Here is a 23,099-nt window from a genome sequence, read left to right as displayed (position 1 = left end):
TCCAGTAGGCTCTTCTGAGGCTCTTGCATTCTTACTTTTGTACCCCAAGTTGAATGCAGCTGCCTGGCAGGGCTTTCTGTCCAGACATAGAATCATAGAATTGTAGACTTGGGAGGGACCATGAAGAAGAAGAAGAAGAAGAAGAAGAAGAAGAGTTTGGATTTGATATCCTGCCTTTCACTCCCTTTAAGGAGTCTCAAAGCGGCTAACATTCTCCTTTCCCTTCCTCCCCCACAACAAACACACTGTGAGGTGAGTGGGGCTGAGAGACTTCAAAGCAGTGTGACTGGCCCAAGGTCACCCAGCAGCTGCATGTGGAGGAGCGGAAACGCGAACCCGGTTCCCCAGATTACGAGACGACCGCTCTTAACCACTACACCACACTGGCTAGATGACCCATGAGGGTCATCTAGTCCAACCCTCTGCAATGCAGGAATCTTTTGCTCAATCTGGGGCTTGAACCCACAACCCTGAGATTAAGAGTCTCATGCTCCACCGACTGAGCTTTCTCCAAAGCCTCCTCCTTCTTCCCTTGTGCGAGTTACTTCTCGTGAGTTAACTGTGCTGTACGCCAGTATCTCCCCAAAGCATGGGGTTTTGTTTTCCTCCCATCTTTTGCAGTTGTGTGAAGCGGTTTGGCTTTCCGCCTGCATGGTGTCGCACATTTGCAAGCTGTACAAAGGCTACTGCATGAAACATGGGCTGCTGTAGCAAGCCCTCGGGAGCCTCTCCCATCCACCTCCCATTTAATTCTGCACTCCAGGAAATGGCTGCCTCTTCCTCTCTTGCAGAGGTTGCAAGGAGCGAACACCAGCCCTGGGCACCGTCTCCCCATCTGTTGGGAGATGTTCACCCTTCAGGAGCCAAATTCGATTGCCTGAGCAGCGTTGGGGAACCATTAGAGAATTATTTACAGTGACTGGAGCCTGCTCTCCAGGGACTGCTTTCATCTTGAAATATAATCGATTTTAATTTTTGTGTTTTACACTCCGGGGAATGTTCTCCCAACACATCCAATTTCTTTTTTGAATGTAGCTCATTGCCAGACAGTCTAAAGACCAAACTGGACGTGATGAGTTTGGAACCTGCATGGCTGTTGGTACCAGCTTTAGGGTGGGACATCGAAAAGTGCTGATTTGGATTAGGGCTGCAGGGAGGGGCTTATATAATTACCCCCTCCCCCCAGGTTATTTCCCCCATTAAAATCACCTCCCCACACACCAAAGCTGCCATCAGTCCACAGGGCAAAAGACTTGTAAGGTGATACACGAAGTTTTTGTTCTGTGGGTTGTTGTGTTGGTTTGGAGTGAATCTCTGGCAGTGTGTGTGCATGTTTTAGGGCAGGGGTGGGGTGGGAATGCTTAATTTCTGAATGATAACCAATGGCGGCGTTTTGCCTTCTCTTTTGTATGTGCTGTAATGCTTGTTTATGGTCACTAGGTGCCACTATAGAGCTGTGAAACACTGTCTGCAATTCCCAAGCTGTACTTTGAACAAATTGTTTAGGGGCCCACAGTCAGCTCCAGGGCTTTCAAGGGCCCTTGGTAGGTTGCTGTACTGGGATTTCTCCTATCTGGATGGGTAGTTCCCTCAGCTGCACAGCCATCTTTGTTTTCCCATAATGCAATGCACTAAAAGATTGGCTCGTCTTTTCAATCTTAAAAATCTTTTAAATGGTTTTTGTATATCATGCAATCATAGAATTGCAGAGTTGGAAGGGACCCTGAGGGTCATCTAGTCCAGCCCCATGCAATGAATGAATTCTGCCCACAGCTGTCCCTGGGTGGGCTCGAACCACCAACCTTCTGATTAACAGCCTGGTGTACTGTCCCATTGTACCACTTCAAAGATCACTGAATATTGTTTTCTGTAGTTTTCAGAAATTTGCCTGGACTTTGGCATATTGATTTCATCTGACACTGTACAGTGGTACTTCAGGTTACATACACTTCAGGTTACATACGCTTCAGGTTACAGACTCCGCTAACCCAGAAATAGTGCTTCAGGTTAAGAACTTTGCTTCAGGATGAGAACAGAAACTGTGCTCCAACAGTGCGGCAGCAGGAGGAGGCCCCATTAGCTAATGTGGTACCTCAGGTTAAGAACAGTTTCAGGTTAAGAACGGACCTCCGGAAAGAATTAAGTACTTAACCCGAGGTACCACTGTATTAGATTTTTGTAGCTTTAAAGCAAAGATGCAGAACCTCTATGACCCTCCATATCTTGTCAGACTCCAACTCCCATCATGCCTCATTATTGATCCTGGTGGCTGCAGGGGTTGGCAGGAGTTCACAGAATCACAGAACCATAGAGTTGGAAGGGACCCTGAGGGTCATCTAGCCCAACCTGGGGCTTGAACCCATGACTCTGTGATTAAGAGAATCATGCTTTACCAACTGAGCTGGAGTCCAACAATGAATCGTGTGATGGATTCTTCAACTGTGATCCCTGCCTTGAAGAGGGTTGGGCTAGATGACCCTTGATATCCCTTCCAACCCTACAGTTCTATGCTGGGCCACAAGTCCCCCAGTCCCCACTGTATGGGATACTCCTAACCAGGCCTCCTCAGAAGTATTAAACTCAAGAGGGCTGACTCCCAGGCAAGTGAGGTTATTTTGCAGTTTTAGAGTTTTATTTTTCTTTCAGCATTTGTCTTTAACTTTTATTAACTTGTGGTGTTGAATATGGGAGTACTTGTGTTACCGAATGAATAAGCTATTTCCGTGACTGCGTATGAATTGCCTATAAATAAATAAGACTGCAAAGTAAGTAGAATGCAAGAAGGGGGCACCAGGCCTAGTAGCCAGTCAGACCACATGAAGCATGAGGCTTGCCCAGGTCAAAGGCAAGACCAGGAATCTGCTCTAGAGCTACCGGTCCAGAGAAGCAGATGAGCAGGCTCAGAGGTCATAGGGGCGGGCTGGATCTGATGTTGCAGTTCGGAAGGATCCTGGGGCAGAGTGGATCAAAGTCAGACGAGGTGGTCCAGAAATCCCCCCTACCAAGGTGGCAATTGACTGTGTGGCAAAACAATCCATTTCCAGGGAATATAACGTCCATTTTGAACACCACAGGCCAGTGAGCAGGTTGTGGGGTGGGGGGAGGTGGCCGTGTTGATTTCCAAAGCAATACCACAACAAATTGAAGCAATGTATCTTAATAACTGGCAGGGTGTTGTTGGCATTTTTCGGGAGCCTTCCTTCGGCTTGATTTGATTAACGACGGAAAATTATGTTGGCAGGAAGCTCTGCGGCTCGGGTTTATTGTAATAAATAAATCTGCAGCTTGCCACAACTGGTTTAAAATATTAGGGGGACAAGTTATTCCACACAGGGGAAGAGGCGTGGGCTGGCTTGCGGGGCAGCCAAATCGGCAGGTGAGGGGTTGCCAAATGGGCATGGGTGAACTTCTTCAATCTCACTCACAGAAGGACAGGCTGGAGCAGTAGAGCACCTGTTTTGCCTGCAGAAGTTCTTGGGTTCAATCCCCAGTGGCATCTCCAGGTAGGGGTGGGAGGGAACCTACCTGAAACCCTGGAGAGGCACTGCCAGTCAGTGTAGATGGACCAAAGGTGTGGATGAACAAAGGCTCTGACTCAGTATAAAGCAGTTTCCTGCCAACCTAGCAGTTCCAAAGCACATAAAAGTGCAAGTAGATAAATAGGTACTGCTTCGGCGGGAAGGTAAATGGTGTTTCCGTGCACTGCTCTGGTTCGCCAGAAGCGGCTTAGTCATGCTGGCCACATGACCCGGAAGCTGTACGCCAGCTCCCTCGGCCAATAAAGCGAGATGAGCACTGCAACCCCAGAGTCGGCCACAATTGGACCTAATGGTCAGGGGTCCCTTTATCTTTACCTTTTTATGTTCCTGTGTCTTTTGGAAAGGACTATAGCTGAGAGCTGCTTTATTGGATTTTGAGTTGATTTTATATTTGTATTCTGCTTTTGCAACAACAAATGTTGAGCTCAAAGCAGCTCACAATATTCACCATAGCATTAAAAAAACAGCAAGCATTACAATCACTATAACATCAAGCACAGCAGCATATGAATAAAGCAAACAACGAAGGAATGAATGCAATTCAATAATGTCATAGTAATTCAAAACATCACACAGAGCTGCTGAATGCCAGCCCTGTGCCAGATGGCATCCGAACCATGAGGACTAGTGTCTTGCAATACTTTTAGTGGAAAGCAGTAGCTCTGTGGTAAAGCACCTGCTGTGCATTAATAAGTATACAAAAAATTCATCGTTTTATTTGTGCGCTGCTTTTCCACACACAAAGTCACATTCAAAGGGACTTACAACCAAGACAACAGGAATGCATTCCGAATCAAACGCTGCAAAACAGTTTTGCAATAACATGATAAAACAACAACCCTATAGCAAACATAACAACAGGCAAAACAATAACAGCATTTCCGGAATCTAGAAAGAACAAGATTACATTAATAACCCGACAGCAAAAATGACAAGGCTGCTTGACAGTTCCACCTTCGTCCTAGGAACACCCCTCCCATGATGTTGCTCACAGTCCTTCTCCTGCAAGGCTTCCAAGGAGCTCCCCACCCGTCCCATGATGTTGTTACTTTGGCATGCAGAGCAGCAGCCAAAGCACCAGCCCAGGAGGTCTGCTCATTCTCCATCTCCCTTGTAACCACCTTTGTCTTCCTCCAGGTGATGCTCTCTGAAAGGAAAGGGACCGACGAGCTCTACGCTGTGAAGATCCTCAAGAAGGATGTGGTCATCCAAGACGACGATGTGGAATGCACCATGGTGGAGAAGCGGGTGCTCGCTCTGGCCGGGAAGCCCCCCTTCCTAACACAGCTTCATTCTTGCTTCCAAACCATGGTAAGGATCCCTACATGCTCACACACTTCTGCCCTAGATCCTGCACAGTTTCCAAGCCAGCAGTTCTCACATTCCAGCCCCCACCACTCCCCACATGGGCTACTTGAAAATTGCTGAGGGTCTTGGCGGACCACTTAATGGTTTTTCTGTCTGTTGAAGAAATAGCAGTGAGCTGTGCTGGATGCTAGGTGATTTGTAATTGAATCAAGATTAAATGCCTCCGTTCTAGCCTCCCATTAACTGTGCTGCTAATCCCCTCCACTCCTTTCAAGGGCCTCCTCCCTTACTCCTGCCATATCACCAACAAACTCCCCTCCAACCCATCCATCTAACTCACCTTCTGGGCAGAACACCAGGTTCTAAGAACCACAGAGTAGCCACTGCAATCACTCATCTTCCCACAAGTACCACATGGTCCATAGACCACAGTTTGGAAGCCCCTGATCTCAGCTGAACAGAGAGCATCCTTGCTTTGATCCCAGGCAATGCCGCCAAGCGATACTGGACAACATGGGGAAGCTTAGGAGAGATGGGAGGAACTGTGTCTTGCTGGCAGGAAGAGGAGCTGGAGATGATATGTTGGGGTATTCAGTTGATGGTGGGGGCTAAGGGAGCCCAAGGCAGAGTGGGTGGAAGGCAAGGACAGAGGCTGTGGCCATAAGGAGGACTAAAGAAGGGAAAGAGATGAAGAAGGGACCACATGGTTCTACTGACTGGGGTTGGTGGGAGTTGAACTCCAAAAACAGCTGAAGGGCACTAGATTGTGGCGATCTGCCCTAAAGCAATGAATCATCCGGAACATCCGGTCCAAAATAAACAGAGGCATTGGGGGGACCGCTTGCAAAGGGAGCAGTCATTGCTTCCACAACTGTTTGGAGCTGGCTGCAGATAAGGAAGAGGAGAGGAGGCAGCGATAGGCACAGCGCAAGGCCCATCCTTTCAGGCTTCCTACAATGAGCTCGGAGGATTACACTGAAATGTCAGCCAGCCATTTGGCTTTGCAAAAGGCGTTTTGCTGCAGCGGCAGGCAAGTGGGGCTGGGCCCTTCTCTGCGCTCGCTAATGAAACTCCTGCATGCAGCGAAGCTTTTCCTTTTGCACGTCTCTCTTTCTGACATCTGAAGTGTGTCGGCAGAGGATTAGTTCCCTGAGACCTGCCTGTAGCTTAGCGGTAATCATATTGGTAACGTAATCAAAATTTGTAGCAGAGGGTATTATCAGGTGCTGAGTACAAAGCGCTTTGATTTGGAGGAGAGCAGTCTCAGCCAGAGCTGCTCTTCCCATTTGCTGGCAAGGATGAAAATCTCAAATCTTCATCTCAAAGGGAGAGAGAATTAACTTTTTTGCCCAGGTGTTTTGGGGCCTCTGGATTTGCCTTCCACCTGCTCCCGAGTGACCCTCCTGATCCTGGATAAAATGAGAGTGGATTAAATGTGTGCACCATCTTTCTTCCCCCAAAAGGAGATCAGAGCCTCTACAGTCAAAACAAAGACTGCAGGGAGCTGGCTTCCCCCGAGACCTTGATTCATCTAGCTCAGTATTGTCCACACTGACTGGCAGCAACAGCTCTCCAGTGTAGAGATGGAGGAGGAATCGCCTCAAATCCCCACTCAGCTCTGAAGCTTGCTGAGTGACCGGTCATTATCTCTCAACATAGCCTCCCTTACAGGGTTGCTGTGAATGATAAAATGGGGGGCGGGGGGCATGTGTGCTGACTTATTTGTTTATTTATTTCATAAAAATTCATACACTGCTTGATTGTTAAAAAACAAACCCTCAAAGCAATTTACAAAAAGGTGAACCAATAAATTTGAGGGGGAAAGTGAATACCGTATTTTTCGCCCCACAGGATGCACCGCCCTATAGGACGCACCTAGTTTTTTTTGGGGGGGGGGAAATAAAGAAAAAAAAATTATTTTCCCCCCAGGCATGGGGCTGGCGTGGGGGAAGCCCGAGCTTCCCCCAACCCCAGCCCCAGAACAACCTGCTATCCGCAAGCCTAGGGAGCCGCGCCAGTCTCCCCAGGCTTGCGGACAGCTGTGCGAAGCCCGGGCGCGCTGAAGAGACTTCAAAATGCAGGCAGCTCTGTGCAACCCTCCGGAGGCCGGCGTGGCTTGGTGCCGGCCTCCAGAATGTTGTGTAGAGCTGCGCAGACCCCGGGAGGGCAGGCAGCTCTGCACGACCCTTTGGAGGCCGGCGCGGCTTGGCGCCGGGCTCCGGAGGGTCGCGCAGAGCTGCGTGGAGCCCAGGATCTGCGCGGACTCCGGGAGCGCAGGCAGCTCTGCACAACCCTCCGGATCCCGGCGCCAAGCTGGACCCCGGGAGGGCAGGTAGCTGCATGGACCCCGGGAGGGCAGGCAGCTCTGCGTGACCCTCCGGAGGCCGGCGCAGCTTGGCGCCGAGCTCGGGAGGGTCGTGCAGAGCTTCCTGAAGCCTGGAGAGCGAGAGCCTCTCGCTCTCCAGGCTTCAGCGAAAGCCTGTATTCGCCCCATAGGACGCACCCACATTTCCCCTTCATTTTTGGAGGGGGAAAAGTGCGTCCTATAGGGCGAAAAATACGGTACTTAAAAACATACAAAAAGCTTGAGCTGCTAAAAGGAAAGTCGGATCTGTGTTGCTGTGTACATGCAACTAAACATATAGAGGCACCTGTGTGTTTAGCCCCATGGGACGTACAGCAGTTCCAGAATGGGCAATTTAGATCAAGAAAACAGACTGAACCCCCCCTACCCCCACCTTACTCATACACTTCTGCCTCAATCCAAATTACACGTTCTCACCATTCTCTAATATATATATATATAGAGAGAGAGAGAGTTTTTCATTAATACAGGTAGACGCGGGTGGCGCTGTGGGTTAAATCACACAGCCTAGGACTTGCTGATCAGAAGGTCGGCGGTTCGAATCCCCGCAGTGGGGTGAGCTCCCGTTGTTTGGTCCCAGCTCCTGCCAACCTAGTAGTTCGAAAGCACATCAAAGTGCAAGTAGATAAATAGGTACCACTCCGGTGGGAAGGTAAACAGCGTTTCCTTGCACTGCTCTGGTTCGCCAGAAGCGGCTTAGTCATGCTGGCCACATGAACTGGAATCTGTACGCCGGCTCCCTCAGCCAATAAAGCGAGATGAGCGCCGCAATCCCAGAGTCGGTCACGACTGGACCTAATGGTCAGGGGTCCCTTTACCTTTACAGGGATCTGCTGACTGTTCTCTGGGTGATTTGCAGGACATTAGGGCCAATGGGGCACTGCCCCCAGCAACCCTACTCTGCACCCAGGCAACACCCATCTGCCTGCTGTCTTACTTACAATCCATTTAGAGGGTGTCCCTGGCTGCCAGCTTCCTCCTCCTTGGTCTCAGTGTAGCTGCTTGTAGCACTCAGCTTCTGCTTGTCATTCGCTCTGGTGCCACCTGCTGCTGGCCTCCTTGCCTCCTGCCCTACCAGTCCCAATGGGCACTAGCCGCCTCTGGGCTTCTGTTACATTTCACGCCTCTCTCTCCTCTTCTCCCCTTCTCTAGGACCGTTTGTATTTCGTCATGGAGTATGTGAACGGCGGCGATCTCATGTACCAGATTCAACAGGTTGGAAGGTTTAAGGAGCCCCACGCTGTGTAAGTTGGATGCTCCCTAATATAAAGCTCAGAGGTCAAACATGGCTTGAGGGCCCCATGGGGCAAAGGGTCTCCCATGGGTTATGGGGGGGCAGGCAGATGGACTCTCTCCCTCCACACTGGATGCCCCATGCTGTAATTAGATAGCAAAGGTTTCCGTTTCCAGATGCCTCCCTTCGTTATCACTCTTCTTCTTCTCTAATCTTTACTTGCAGGTTCTATGCAGCTGAGATAGCCATTGGCCTGTTCTTCTTACATAACAAAGGAATCATTTATCGGTAGGTGGGCATGCTTTCTCTCTCGGGCTTCTAGAAAAGGCAGCAGCAACAGCACCTCCCCTCCTGTTTGACAGTCGATTGGCACTGAGGGTGTGCATTCAAGGCTTTCCGCATGGGGACGTGGTTCCTGGTGCTCTAAGAAAGCCCCCAGCTTGCCTTTCAGGTGGCCATTTGGCCCTTGTCCATGGAGTGCATTTCCAGCAAGCAGAGCCAAAGACTTCCGAATGCCAGTGCCTTGTGAACAAATGTGGTGTTTTGTGTGTGTGTGTGTTTCCCCCCTCCTGGATTCTGTAGGGAAGCCGGCTGATCGAGCATCTTTGAGGCTTCCTTTTGCTCGTAGTCTTAAATCTCGGTTTGCTTGACAAGCCACGGCTGGCAGCTCGCAGTGCAGGGAGGGCCCGACGCTGCCTCATCATTGACACATAAAGCTGGCACTTCAGAAGTGATTTGTCTGGAGTCTTGCTGTAAAAACCTGCCATTTGCTGTTTGGCTGCTAAACATTCCAGGACGAGGCTTTGGAAGGCTCTCGGCTGCTAGGGTGCCCAGAGCAGTAATCTATGCAGAAGGCATTAACCCACCCACCCCTGATTTCACTCCCCCCTTCCTCTTCTCTTTGAGTAGCCCCCCCCCCAAAATGCTCAGCAGCCTTGGAGAACATCTAGCTCCCTCCTGTAAACAGCTGGCTGGCTCTGGGGAAGGCCACCAGGAATTGTGGTGGGAGAGAGACAAGTGTTTGACATTATAGCATATCGCACCACCACCCCAATGTTTGACAGATGGAAAATAAAGACGCTGTGGTATCACCTGTATTTATCATTTTTTAAAAAAGATTGCTGCCTAAGGCACATTTCTGAAAGCTCTGCTCTGCCTTCTGTATGCTGTTGTCTCCGTTTATTCCCCCCTGGCCTGTACCCCATTGAAGGCAGAGCTTTCTTCTTAAAGGTACAATGGAATGATGTTGTTGTCCCAGAAAACGGCGCCAAGAATTCAAAATCCATGTCATTGGCTACTGCATGAGTACAATGGCCAGCTGTTCCTGTCCATGTTTGATGTATCAGTTGCTCAGTTTGTGGGGTGCTTCAAAATGCAGAGTTATCTATACAAAACGCTGCTAAACAACTGCAAAACTTTGACACAAATTTTGGGGTTTGTAGTTAATGTTAAGTACAGTAAAGGTAAAGGACCCCTGGACGGTTAAGTCCAGTGAAAGGTGACTATGGGGTGCAGCACTCATCTCACTTTCGGGCCGAGGGAGTCGGCGTTTGTCCACAGACACCTTTCTGGGTCATGTGGCCAGCATGACTAAACTGCTTCTGTCTCATCGGAACACCATGCTGGAAGCCAGAGTGCATGGAAACACAATTTACCTTCCCGCTGCAGTGGTACCTATTTAGCACTGGTGTGCTTTCAAACTGCTAGGTTGGCAGGAGCTGAGACAGAGCAATGGGAGCTCACCCTGTCGTGGAGATTTGAACCACCGACACACACACCCCGATCAGCAAGCCCAAGAGGTTTAGACCACAGCGTCACCCTGTGTTTGATGTATCAATTACTCTGTATGTGGGGCACTGCAAAATGTGGGGTTTCACTGCACAACGCTGCACAAAAACTGCAAAACTTTGGCACAGGTTTGGTGGAGATTCCAAATTGTGGGGGTTCTTAGCTAATTTGCCTGCTGCTGTGCATGCAGGGGCCCTGGAGACAAGGACTAACCACCCATCCACCACTCAGAGATTTTACTTCTAGTGATGCCCAGCAGGGAGGAAGCTGTCACCCTAAAGACTGACAGCTCTGGCAGCCCTTGGGTGTGCTTGTGGGGAGGGGAGTCCCCTCTTCTGTTTTGCAATTGCTGTTGCTTGATGAGAATTAAGAGCATTTTTCTTTCTTAGCAGAGCAGAACAGACAACCTTGAGACTTGCATTCCCACTGTGATTTTTGCCCCCATTGTTTGGTGGTGGTGGTGAGGGTGTTTCTGCCACATCAAAGGATCAAAGGACTGATCCTGAAGGAATTCATGCCTCATAAAGAAGGCGACACCTGCATTGGGGAGGGGCAAATAAGTCCCTTCTTATTCCATCCCCCTAACAAAAGGACCATTATGGAATTGCAGGAGTCATTCCAGGAGTGGTTTGGGCTGGGAAGAAGTGAGATACCCAGGCTTGTCTGCATGCTATTATTCCATGTACAAGCTAAAAATACTGGGTGCAAAAATTGAGGGTTGCTGTTTTTTTATTTTAAAAAAGTCAAGTTTCTAGTCCATATGATTGATTGCCAATATATGGTTTAATCTTATTTGGGGGTGCATAGAAATAACTCATGCTTGTTTTCATTTATTTTCCCTGAGAAAAACAAAATTGCAGAATGCTTAAAATATGCATAGCGTTTGTTTGGCTTTCATTACTGAACTGGACAATATCCTTTGGGTTTTGAAGCAATAACAGGGCAAAATAGCCAATGAATCAAGGAAATAACTGTAGACAAATTAAGTCATGTTTTAAACCCGAGGAACCGTTGTAGAAATGCCAGATAAATCTGCAGTATGCCTGGAAATTCTGCATTTTGTTTTTAGTTTCTATTATTTTTTAACTTTTCTGTGTTGCATTATACGTGAGACCCAAAACTGGTGTTTAGATTCTTAAAGCTGAACATCACAAGACATCCAAACGAAAACAGTTATAAATTGGAACTAGTGGTCTAAATCCAGCACAGATTTATGTTTAGTTGTTGCCTGACTCTGTGTTGGATTTCAGCCAGTGATGTAGCAATCAAACACACCAGCAGCGCTAAGCTATCACAATGAACTGGCCTTGCATGAGCCAGAAACCACAACTCGGGTGGCCAGATGTCCTGTTTAGCAGAAGACTGCCTGGTCCAAGTTCAGCTCAAAGAAGGGAGAATGGTGGGTAGATGGAGTTGATGTTGCCCATCAACAGTTGAGGCTTGGAGAACAGACCAAACAGGCTGCAACCTCACTGGTCAGCTTGCTTTCTGTTGCTCTGGAGAGTAGGACCCAAATCAATGGATTCAGAAGGCAAGAAAGGAGATTCTGACTAAACACCAGGAGGGTAAGAGCTGTTCAACAGTGGAGCAGACTCCCTTGGAAGGTGGTGGACCTTACTTCATTGGGGCTTTAACCAGAGGTTGGATGGCCATCTGTCAAGGATTCTTTAGCTGTGATTCCGTCATTGCAGTTTGGATTAAATGACCCTTGGGGTCCTATCCAACTTTACAGTTCTATGTTTCTAACTCATGGAACTCAGTGGGTCATTATTCTTCTTTTTATAGAGTTTTATTAACACTTTTCAGAATACAATAAAAGACAAGGTAACCTACACAAAGGGATGCGGGTGGCTCTGTGGTCTAAACCACAGAGCCTAGGGCTTGCCGATCAGAAGGTTGGCAGTTCAAATCCCTGCAACGGGGTGAGCTCTCGTTGTTCGGTCCCAGCTCCTGCCCGCCTAGCAGATCGAAAGCACATCAAAGTGCAAGTAGATAAATAGGTACCGGTCCGGCGGGAAGGTAAACGGCGTTTCCGTCCGCTGCTCTGGTCCGCCAGAAGTGGCTTAGTCATGCTGGCCACATGACCCGGAAGCTGTCTGCGGACAAACGCTGGTTCCCTTGGTCTATAGAGTGAGATGAGCGCCGCAACCCCAGAGTCGTCCGCGACTGGACCTAATGGTCAGGGGTACCTTTACCTTTACCTAATCTACACAAAGAATAAAGAAAGGAAAAGAGATAGACGAATAGAAGATCTTCTCTCAGAAACGTATCTTAACTTTTTTCCCCAGATGGAAAAAGATATTTGTCCCTAGCTCTCACCTGGGAGCATCCCTATCTTCTCCCAGCCTCTCACACTGAGAGATCTCTCTCATTCCCTGTCTTTCACACAGGGTCCTTCAGACTGTTCATCAAGTGGATCTACTCAGGACACATTTAGGTGTGCCCTGTAGCTGATCATGGGTGGAAAGCAATGGTTGCTGCTTTCCTGCCAGAGCCAAACAAGCTCACTGCCATTTTCCTTGGATGCAGAAAAGGACCGCTTCCTCCTTCCCCTAAAAAGGGCTGCCTCTGCCCATAACTGCCGCCTTGCATTTGCAGCAGCAGATGGGTGAGTGAGAGTTCTCAACAAGGAGGGAATGATCTCCCCCTTTAAACTTGCCTCCTGGCAGCAGCAGATCATCCAGGGCTCCAGCAGTCCCCCTCCCTCTCCAAACACCTGCCTGTCTCCCCTAAGCCATCTGGGAGACCTTCTCCCTTCCCCGCCCCCCAATTTGGGGGGTGTAGCTTTAGGAGTATGAAATCCAGCTGTCCGACAGCCAGGGAACCTCTGTGCTGCCTCCACAACCCAGCAGGGAGTTTGGAGAACTATCAATTCACTTATGCAAAGCAGACAGCCACATCAGTGAAGGAGAAAGCTGAAGGATGGGAGGGTGACAGTGTGGCCAACCCTGAAAAAGAGGAAATGCGGAAATGCGTCACTCAAAAAAAAAAAAAAAAAAGCCAAGACGGGGAAAGGGCACCAATTTGCATACAATTTGCATGTGCTTGCTAATCTAAATGTGAAATATGCTAATCTAGATGTAAATTACATTTAAACAGAAAGACACTAGGGACTGCCACAGTGGGGAACAAGACCCCCTTTTTCTGCTCTCCCTGTATAGTCTTATTTCTCCTTAAGTAGAGGACACCCTCACCTAGATGGTTTCCCTGTGAGATCCCTTCTAACAGAGGACTGGATCTGAGCACTGCAGTCCTCTTCCCTCCTGTGATTCCTAGCAACTGATATCCAGAGGCACATAGCCGTTGTTAGAGTTGCCATATGCCCTCTTTTTCTAGGCCACGTCCTCTTTTTCATGATGAAAGTCATCTTAGAGATCCATAGTTAAAAGTAGATGTTGGCAAATGTGTCCTTTTTTTTTTTTTTAGCTCTTCAAAATATGGCAACCCTACCATTGACAGCCTTCTTCATGAATGTGTCTAGTTCGGGCCAGTCACTGCATCTTCTTGTTATGATTTTTGGAACTTAGTTATGTGCTGCACAAAGAAGTTCCTTCTTCTGTCTGTTCTGGGTTGCCCAATACTCAATGGATGACTCCTTCATTTATTGATTTCCTGCCTGTTACCATAAGGTGCCAGGGTAGATTACAGCATTGAAAGCAATTTAAAACCACTTCCAATTAAGGTGGGTCCTAAAAACATACATCCACATCTCCTAGTCTTTTGAGACATGGAGAAAACTTTTCTCTTTTGTGGTTTTAGCTCAACTCGTGCATAATTTCCCCCACTTCCTTCGCTTTCCTCTTAGCAATCATTAATCTAAATTAAAAGCCCCAAACACTGAAGTCTTTCCTTTCCTTTCATTCTAACCCCTTGATCATTTTAAACATGATTTTAATTTATCAAAAATGAGCTTAGATTGCTTAAAAATGTTTTCTATTGCTTTAAATATATTTTTATTTTTAATTGTTTTGTTTTATCACTTTGGGGTTTGCCTCCCTGGGCTCCCTTTGGAGAAAGTGCAGAATAGAGATTTAATTGATAATAATAAGAAGAATAGTTTCGGTTGCCTATTTCCGAACCAGCTCTACAACATCCTTTTGATGTGTAAAGCGGCCAGAACTGCGCACAGCATTACAAGCATGGTTACACCGTGGCATTATGTTTTCGGAGGTGTTTTTTTTTTGGTGCACGCTTTTTCTTCAGAGAAGGGGTTCCTGCATTGCAGGGGGTTGAACTAAATGACTCTGGGGAGCCCCTCCTAGCTCTTCGATTCTGCGTGCTTTGCAAAGTTCATAGATGTGCAGCTTTCAAAGGGTAGCTGGGTGTGTTTTGTTTGCTCAGCAAATTGCCCTTCTTGAAAAGATAGCTCATGAACTTAAAAGTATCCAAAGGGCAGAGCTCGAATGACCATGTATAAAAAAATAAATGGCATGGTTTTATTTCTTATACAAATATTAAGGCACCTGGTCACTCAGTGCCTCCAGTATATGCAAATGTCTGGCTCATTTAAGCCTACCTAGAACCTTTATTCTCCACTCATGGCTAGGCAAACTAAGGCCCGGGGGCTGGATCCAGCCCAATCGCCTACTAAGTCCGGCCCATGGATGGTTCTGGAATTGGCATGTTTTTACATGAGTAGAATGTGTCCCATTATTTAAAATGCATCTCTGGGTTATTTGTGGGGCCTGCCTGGTGTTTTTACATGAGTATGTGCTTTTATTTAAAATGCATCTCTGGGTTATTTGTGGGGCATAGAAATTCATTCATTCATCCCCCCCCCCAATATAGTCCGGCCCCCCACAAGGTCTGAGGGACAGTGGACCGGCCCCCTGCTGAAAAAGTTTGCTGACCCCTGCTTTTATTATTTTGTAAAGGGAATCTTTGTATGAGTTAATACTTTATTATCCTTTTGGAACCGCATTGTATCTTTGCACATTTGTCCTTCCAGGTTGTGGCGTTTTATGATTTACGTTTTGGGGTCTTCGTTTTCCTTTTCCATGCTTGCACTTTTGCTGTTGTTAGCAGATAAGAAAACAACAATAATAGTAAAATAAAAAGCTTGCTCAGCTCAAGGGGATTGGTACTCTCGTTGCTGGGGGTCGCCTTCTCTGCTCTGTCCCCCCTTAAACTACCTGCCAGCCTTGTCTACCTTCCATCAGGCTTTCATAACCACGGTCTGTTTTCAATGCTGCAGCGACCTGAAACTCGACAACGTGATGCTGGATTCCGAGGGGCATATCAAGATTGCTGATTTTGGCATGTGCAAAGAGAATATCTGGGATGGCGTCACCACCAAGACCTTCTGTGGCACTCCAGACTACATTGCACCCGAGGTGAGTAAGAGAGAGAGAGAGAGAGACAGACAGACAGACAGACAGACAGACAGACACCCAGGTCCCCTTGCTTTCATCCATTGAACTTGTTTAAAATTTTAAGGGTGCACACACACAGCGGACACACACTCTACAGAAAGCCAATCCTCCGCCTTTCAAAACTTAGGAAATATTCCCTGAGAAAAATACACTTAGCGCACAGAACAATCCCAAAAGCCATCTTGGAGAAACCTTTCCCAATAGTTCTTTTCACTTACGCTTCAAATCTGACCGAAAGAGCACATTTTGTATATGAATAGGGGAGGTCTGTGACGATGGTTTCAGAACTTGGGGTATTTACAATTTCAAAAAGAATGATCCACACTGGCCAAGGTGGGGTGATTGCATGGGCATAGCCCAGAGGGGCGGGGGGGGGGGCAGCTGCCCCCCACTCCAGATCAAGTAAAATAATAGAAATACTTAACTGATCAATCATGTCGGTTCTGCCCCCCCCCCAACAAAAGTCCTGCCCCACAAGAATCCTGGCTATGCCCATGGGCAAACCTTATCAGGTATCTTGACAGACAGGAGACAGGTCACACTCTCAAATTTCTGTTGTAGACTGCCTCTTTCTGTGATGTGCGTGTGATGCCTTTGGGTGGTCTTTGGCTAAGGGGTTGGGCAATTTCTAAAGTCTTTAAAAGGTGCTACACACTATTGTTCAGGGTCCTCTTTGCTAAGGATACAGGGGACTCTGTTGCAACATGAAAATAAAGATCTTCCTTGCTTTCCTTCTACTGGTTCCTGCCTCCGTCTGGTTCTACTGGTTTCCTTCTACTGGTTCCTGCCTCCTTCTACTGGTTCCTGCCTCCGTCCATTTTTCTCTGACCGATCATGGACTTAGGGGACTCAGAGTCCCTTGGAGAGTTGGGCTGCAGAAGCCAACCCCCAATTTTTCTACTACAATCTCAGTGGGTCTACTCTGGAGTAGGACATGTGCTGGATATCACCCTTAGTATTAATAATACGATTCCGTAACTTTCAGGTTTTTTTAATATATAGCTTAGACAAATGCTGTTTGTTTTAAAGGCTTGGGCTTGAAGAAATCTTAATCAATGCATCAGTTAAATTTCCATAAGTGCTCTGAAGGAAAGGAGCAGGCTTGCTTTATTTTTAGCACCTTAACAAGCCGTTACCAAGGGAATAAAGACAATTGATCCTCTGCAACAATTTAGTGGATGCTTAAATTGTTAGAAGTTACAGCCCATGGTCTCCTTATCAAAGCATGTGTGCTTGATGAACAACAAAGTTCATTTTTAAATGAGTTAGAAGCGCCAAGATTTTGGCTGCAGAATCACAAGTTGCTCTGTGTAACTGAGGCTGTGGCTCAGGGGCAGAGCACATGCTTTGCATGCAGAAGGTCACAGGTTCAATCCCAGGTGTCTCCAGGTAGTGCTGGGAAAAGACTCCCACCAGAAAGCCACTGCCAGTCTCTCCCACCTAGAGAGCCACTGCCAGTCAGTGTAGACAGCACTGATCTGGATGGACTGTTGGCCTGGCTCTGGCCTGCAGTATATTGTCTACACGGGCTGGCAGCTCTCCAGCAATTCAGGCAGGGAATCTTTCCCAGCCCCGCCTGAAGATGCTAGAGATTTGTCAAGGGGCTGACAGGACGATCAGGTCATTCACAGGTCAAAAAGGGAGACGCGAGGCTAACATGCAGTTCAGTTTCTTTATTAAGGAAAGGGGGGAAATACAAGAAGTCTCATAAGGGTAAACCACCACCCCCATGAAGAAGTTGCTCAAATTGGTGTGCAGCCTCTCCTTCTGTCTCTACCCCTCTGAGTCAGGGCTCCTCTCTTGTAATCTTCTGCTGCAGCAAACCCCAGGAGCCTCTCTCTCTGTTCCTGTCTGGCCCGTTGCTCAGCAACATGTAACATCCTTTGCGTTCTGGGAGTCAATGGGGCCAGAGAGCCTTCAGCTGAGAGGCTGTTCTATTGGTGCTATGGGAAAGATGCAGGGTCTAGCTCCCCTCAGCCATCTCTGTTGGAGCCTGCATCCAAACTGGAAACCTCATCACCCTGCTCTGTGTTGAGTCACCTGCCTGCTTCTGTCTCCCCATGATCCCTCATGCTTCCTGCTTCTAGTATCTCCCAGCTTGTCCCATCCTCTGAGGTGTGGCCGGTATCCCACCACCAGGATCTGGGATCTAAGTCTTCTTCTCCTGTGCCCTCTCTGGGGGGCTATTGGCAGGCAGCTCCCAGCACTCTTCCTCATCTAGCCAGTCCCTGACAAGATTGAATCTGGGACCTTCTACAGGCAGAGCAGGTGTCCCATCCCCTGAGCTATGGAAGAGAGCTGTGATTCCGGCACTGCAGGCGTTTGGACCAGGTGACCCTTTGGGTTGCTTCCAATTCTACAGTTCTGTGATGGGAAGACAAAGGAAGCTGCCTGATGCTGCTCTGTACCGGATCTCTCCTACACGTCATTGGGTCTCTTTTTTAGGAAGCTGCCTCATACCCAGTCAGACCATGAGTCCAGCTTGCTCAATATTGTCTACACGGACTGGAAGCAACTCTTCATGGTTTCAGACCAAGGACTTCCCCTGCTGTACCTGGTGGTGTTTGAACCTGGGACCTCCTACATGAGAGCCCAAAGTCCACCACTGATGAACTTATGGAACGAAAGTGGCAGGGCTCAAAATGATTTGGGAGCCATGGCTCTAAAGATATGGAGTGCTGCGGCATGTTATATTGATATCCGTGGCTGGTAGCATATCAGGACATCGCTCTTCTCTTCCTGTCTCTTCAAGGAGTGCCTGTGAATGCTAAACCACTTTGTGCCTGTGAATGCTAAACCACATCCTTCCCAGGGAGACGTTTAATTACTAGGCTAATGTGCGTTATTTTCCCCTTGTTCTGCCAAGATTAATATGGGAGCCTGGCCAGCATGTGGCTGGATCTCTGCACATGATTAATGCGCTTTCAGAGTAGAACAAACCATCATTCTCTCCCCCCCCCCCGCCCTTGGTCGGCAACTGGGCATCATCTCCAAAGTGCTTGTTTTCTTGGCTTTTAATTCATTGTTTTTACTTTGGAACGAACAGAGAGCAAAACCACAGACTGCAGTGTTTGTGAAAGTAGATGCGAAATTGGTATATAAGCCACCTGGAGCAATGTGCAAAAGGGACCTAGGAATATTTAAAGGAACTAACTAAATTGCAAACTTTGGCCTAGCTTCTGGAATAATGCCATACTTACGCTCTCTCCAGTCCAGTGCTGTGAGGCTCAAGCAGAACACCCTTGATGGGCGCGGACTCAGATCTCCCAAACCTTTGCAGACAAACATCAGGTTCAAAAGGACACTTTGTTGTGATTCCTGCCTTGCAGGGGGTTGGGCTAGAGCAGCCTTTCTCAACCTGTGGGTCCCCAGATGTTGTTGAACTACAACTCCCATCACCCCTAGCTAGCAAGGCCAGAGCTCAGGGATGATGGGAGTTGTAGTCCAACAACATCTGAGAACCCACAGGTTGAGAACCGCTGGGCTAGAAGATCCTCTTTGTTCCTTCCAACTATACAATTCTGCGACTCATTGATCTCATGTTAGTCCTATTCAGAGGAGGCCCACTGAAATCAATGCAGAGGAGTAACTTGGAGCTATCCATTTCAAGGGGTCTGCTTTTGAGGAGAACATGGTTGCTGATAACCCTGGGGATCTGAAAGGTTGTCAAATGAGGGGATCTCTGCCAACATTGGACCAACACTATAAATGTGTTTGGGACGAGAGGGTTTGTGGTGGTGGGCAAGTAGGCAACTACTCCAAACCCTGCCATAGACTGGAGGTGTGGGGACTAGAGGCAGAGGCAATTATAACTCCCCATCAAAGGTTTTCAAAACTGCACATCCTTCAGTTCTCTTCATTCATTTCAGTGGAGAATAATTGTTCTGATACACACAAAAGAGTGGCCCATTGTTCCTCCAACATCACAGATGTGCTCCCGAGATGAAGGCGGCCAGGAATAACACTTTGCAGCAAATGAACAGGTTTTGCACTTCCAAGCATGAGTGCATCTCATGCTTCCCCTTCCCTTGATCTCATTGATTCTGGGGATTTCTCCTTGGTGCCAAAATGACTATATTGAGTGCTAATGACAGCCAGGAGTGCAGCAAGCTCCATAAACTTTTATCTGGGCTGTTTGGAGGGACTAAAGCTTCACACCCCACTGGTGTACAAACAGTCCTCCATTTCCTACAAGTGCTTCTAATGCATTTTTCTCTGGGGTGGGCAGATCTGCACCTGGTTTCCCCCAAGGCTAGAAAAGAGGCAGGAACTCTTCCAAGCGAGGAAATGCAGAGGTGATGATGCTTCACACCTCTCCCCCTCCATCCTTGCTTGACCTCTCCATGTGGCCTGGACAATGGAGTTCCCTCAGTTCAATCTAAGCTGGGTGGATTCTATGAAGGTCCAACTTAGTACAGCTGCTTCATTAAAACAGCTGGAACAGGAGGCATGAATGTATGGGTACCACACTGCTGTTCTGCCGGTCATGGGCATAGCCCGGGGGGCAGGGGGGCAACTGCCCCCCAAATCAATAAAATACATAGCAAACTGAGGTTCTGCCTCACCCTAAAAAAGGCTGGCCCTCCTAAGAAAAGGCACGCACCCCCCAACAAAAATCCTGGCTACGCCCATGCTGCTATTCCAACAGAAAAACTTCTTGGATTTGCAGCTGGCCAGTCCAGAGGTTGTATGGTGACCTCTGAGATCAGAGTCCAATGTCAAACAGCTCTGCTGCCTTCTGAGTAGAGAAGCTGGAGAATCCCAATGGGAACAGGAGCAGAGATTGCTGATGTTCGCTTATTCATCCCATGTTCAGAATGGAAATCAATCTGGCGAATACAATCAGTATTTGCTGCTGTTGTTTACAGTCCGTGAGTGACACATAATTGGTTATTCCCCAACCTATTTACATTGTGTTTCCTTTGCACTGAAATGAATGGTGTTGGGGGATGCAATTAATTACAGAATTACGTAGAATTGCCCCATTGGTTGGTTGGCATCCGTCTGTCTTGGGAGACAATGGAGGAGTGCACCTTTGGGGGTGAGGTCAAGCTGTTGGAAGGTTGCAGAGCCTGCAGTGTCCATAGAGACTGATGCGGGATAGACATGTTTTGTTGCAGCTGGGGCACGTGAAGATGCCCAGTTTTGTGGCTGCAGATGCACCATGGCTTCCTTCTCTCTTCGCTCCTCCCAACAGCCATTTCTCCTCTGGTCACTGCTTTGGATACACAACTTGTCTCTCCAGGGACTGTGGTTGTCTGCAAGGGATCCTCACATGGCAGGGTTGATGTGGCCAGCCTTCGTGTCATATTTGCAGACATCCTTGTGGTGCAGAGTTGGTCCGCCAATGGGCCTGGTGCTTGAAGCCAGTTCCCCATAAAGTATATCCTTGGGGATCTTCCATTCTGTAGACATGACCAAGATGTTCCTGAGACAGGAGTGCGAACATGCTGGGAATGTGGTCTTGGGAGAGCACATCTTTGTTTGGACTTCTGTGCTGCTCTGTGTTACCCAAAATCCTCCTGATGCAGTGCATGTGGAAGGCATTGGGGTGTCCCTCCTGACAGTTGTAAGCTGCCCACGACTCATTTCCATAAAGCAGTGTGCTCAGCACACAGGCCTGGTGAGCCATTGCCATAGTTGCCTTGCCAATACACCTGTCCAGCTCAGCATTGATGGAGGGAATGCTGAAGGGAGATGAATAAGGTTGTTTTTATCAGAAGCTGGACTGCAGCAGAACAGAAACAAAGCTGCATGCAACAAACAGAGGACGGAATGGAAACCATTGCCTTTTCCCAGCCTTACTTCTGAGCTTCATTGAGGCCTCCCCCTGCCAACACCTGCAGGGTTCAAGCTCCCCATTCAGCCGTTACCTTGGGACAGCCAGTATCTCTCAGCCTGACCTACCTCGCAGGGTTATTGTGAGGGGAGGCAGAGGACCACGTACACCACCTTGAGCTCCTTGAGGAGATGAGAGGTAAATGTGATGAATAAATAATGGAAAATAAAGGTTTGAGATGTCCAAAACAGTTGACCCAAGTCTCTGCTACAAATCGCCCAAGGAACTGCAGGGCAGAAAAAGAGAGTTATGTAAGTGGAGACGAAATCGCAAATAAGCAGCAAGAAATCAGACAAAGTTTTGCCAGGAAAACATATTAAGGGCCAACAGAGAATGCCCCAAAGCACGCAAAAGGAGGAGGAAGAACCTGCATTTTGAAGGACTCTGCCTCCACCCCCCCATTTGTTTGCCTCGTTTAAGCGTATGGGGTTTGACAAGCCCGAGGCACTGCCATCTGTTACTTAATGCAAAACCGTTTCGTCATTTATTCATCCTAATTACAGATTTCTATTCCAAAAAGATTCATATATTCAAACATAAATGCAAATCGCACGGTAATTGCTGAAAAATATACACAGCCTCGATCGTCTTCATCACCAAGAGAAGCTTCTCCCAGACCATTCATCGCGGCCCAAAAGCTCTGATCTGGGCACAAGAGTTTGACAGCTGCATGGAGTACTCTAGTTCTCTCTTGAAAAGAGGCAATATTTCTCCCAATGGGAACTTCCTTGCACAATGGCAAGGAAATGGGGATCCTCTGTGGGTACTTGAAGTGACCTCCCCAAACTCAACCATTTGTCCACTCTGGGCAAATGAGTTAAAACAGTGGATTTTCACATTTGCCCACCTCCAGCTCCTACCTTCACCCTTTCACCTAATGGTGATCCATTAACATTTCCTACATGAACACCCATATTGCAGTTTATGTGACAGGCAGCACCAGGCCACAGACACATTGCAACAGAAAAGAGAGAGATGAAATTAAACAGAAAACAGAATCGCCTGCCATATTGCATGATCCCAGATGAGCTGCTTATTGAGCATTTGTTCTGATTTGCTTGCAGGGAGGTTAGATTTTGCATCAAAGTCAGTGTACTCATCCCACATTTTCCAGTGCATTTCACTGTCACTTTTCTTGTTGGAAAAAGTCCACTCTTTGGGGGAAAGTGGGGGTTTTGCACAAGACCTCCCAATCAACAATACTTGCAGAACCTGGATTTGCTAATATGTGGTTGAATCACACCGAGAAGTAGAGGCAGTCTGGAAGCACACAGTTTTGTGGGTAGGTGGGCAAATGACAGGGCTGGCCATGAAGCAGGCTGAAGCAGTGACTTCAGGCAGTGGAAGCCCCCGAGGTGGTGCCCCCATGGGTGACCCACCCATCCCAGCTCCACCACCAGCAGAGAAGCAGCACCAGAATCAGCACCGATTTCTAGTGAGAGCTCGCCGAAATCTCACAAGATCTTATGGAGTGTGATGGATCTCGTGAGATTTCATGGGATGTTGCCAGAAATTGGCACTGATGCTGATGGCAGAGGCAGCGCGGTGGGCTGTGTGACTGCAGTGGCAGTGGATGTGAATTGCCCATTGGTCTTTCACAAGAAAGGAGGCTGGAGATTCAGGAATGGCTCAGGTCTTTCTTGCTAAGTGTCTA

At 48.0% G+C, this 23,099-nt stretch overlaps 1 protein-coding gene across 2 annotated transcripts in view; it reads left to right on the top strand.

The window, feature by feature from the left end:
- PRKCB (protein kinase C beta) overlaps nucleotides 1–23,099 on the top strand; it is a 191,039-nt gene that overhangs the window by 128,378 nt on the left and 39,562 nt on the right. For both annotated transcript variants that reach the window (XM_079952777.1, XM_079952776.1), the window contains exons 10-13: nucleotides 4,677–4,850; nucleotides 8,365–8,456; nucleotides 8,672–8,734; nucleotides 15,429–15,567. In XM_079952777.1, coding sequence (XP_079808903.1) covers nucleotides 4,677–4,850; nucleotides 8,365–8,456; nucleotides 8,672–8,734; nucleotides 15,429–15,567 — 468 coding nt within the window. The remainder of the gene's footprint in view (nucleotides 1–4,676; nucleotides 4,851–8,364; nucleotides 8,457–8,671; nucleotides 8,735–15,428; nucleotides 15,568–23,099) is intronic.

Source organism: Podarcis cretensis (assembly GCF_951804945.1).
Source record: "Podarcis cretensis genome assembly, chromosome: 14".
NCBI classification, from domain to species: domain Eukaryota; kingdom Metazoa; phylum Chordata; class Lepidosauria; order Squamata; family Lacertidae; genus Podarcis; species Podarcis cretensis.
Note: the sequence above shows the minus strand (reverse complement) of the source record. Positions and strands in the feature narration are given on the sequence as shown.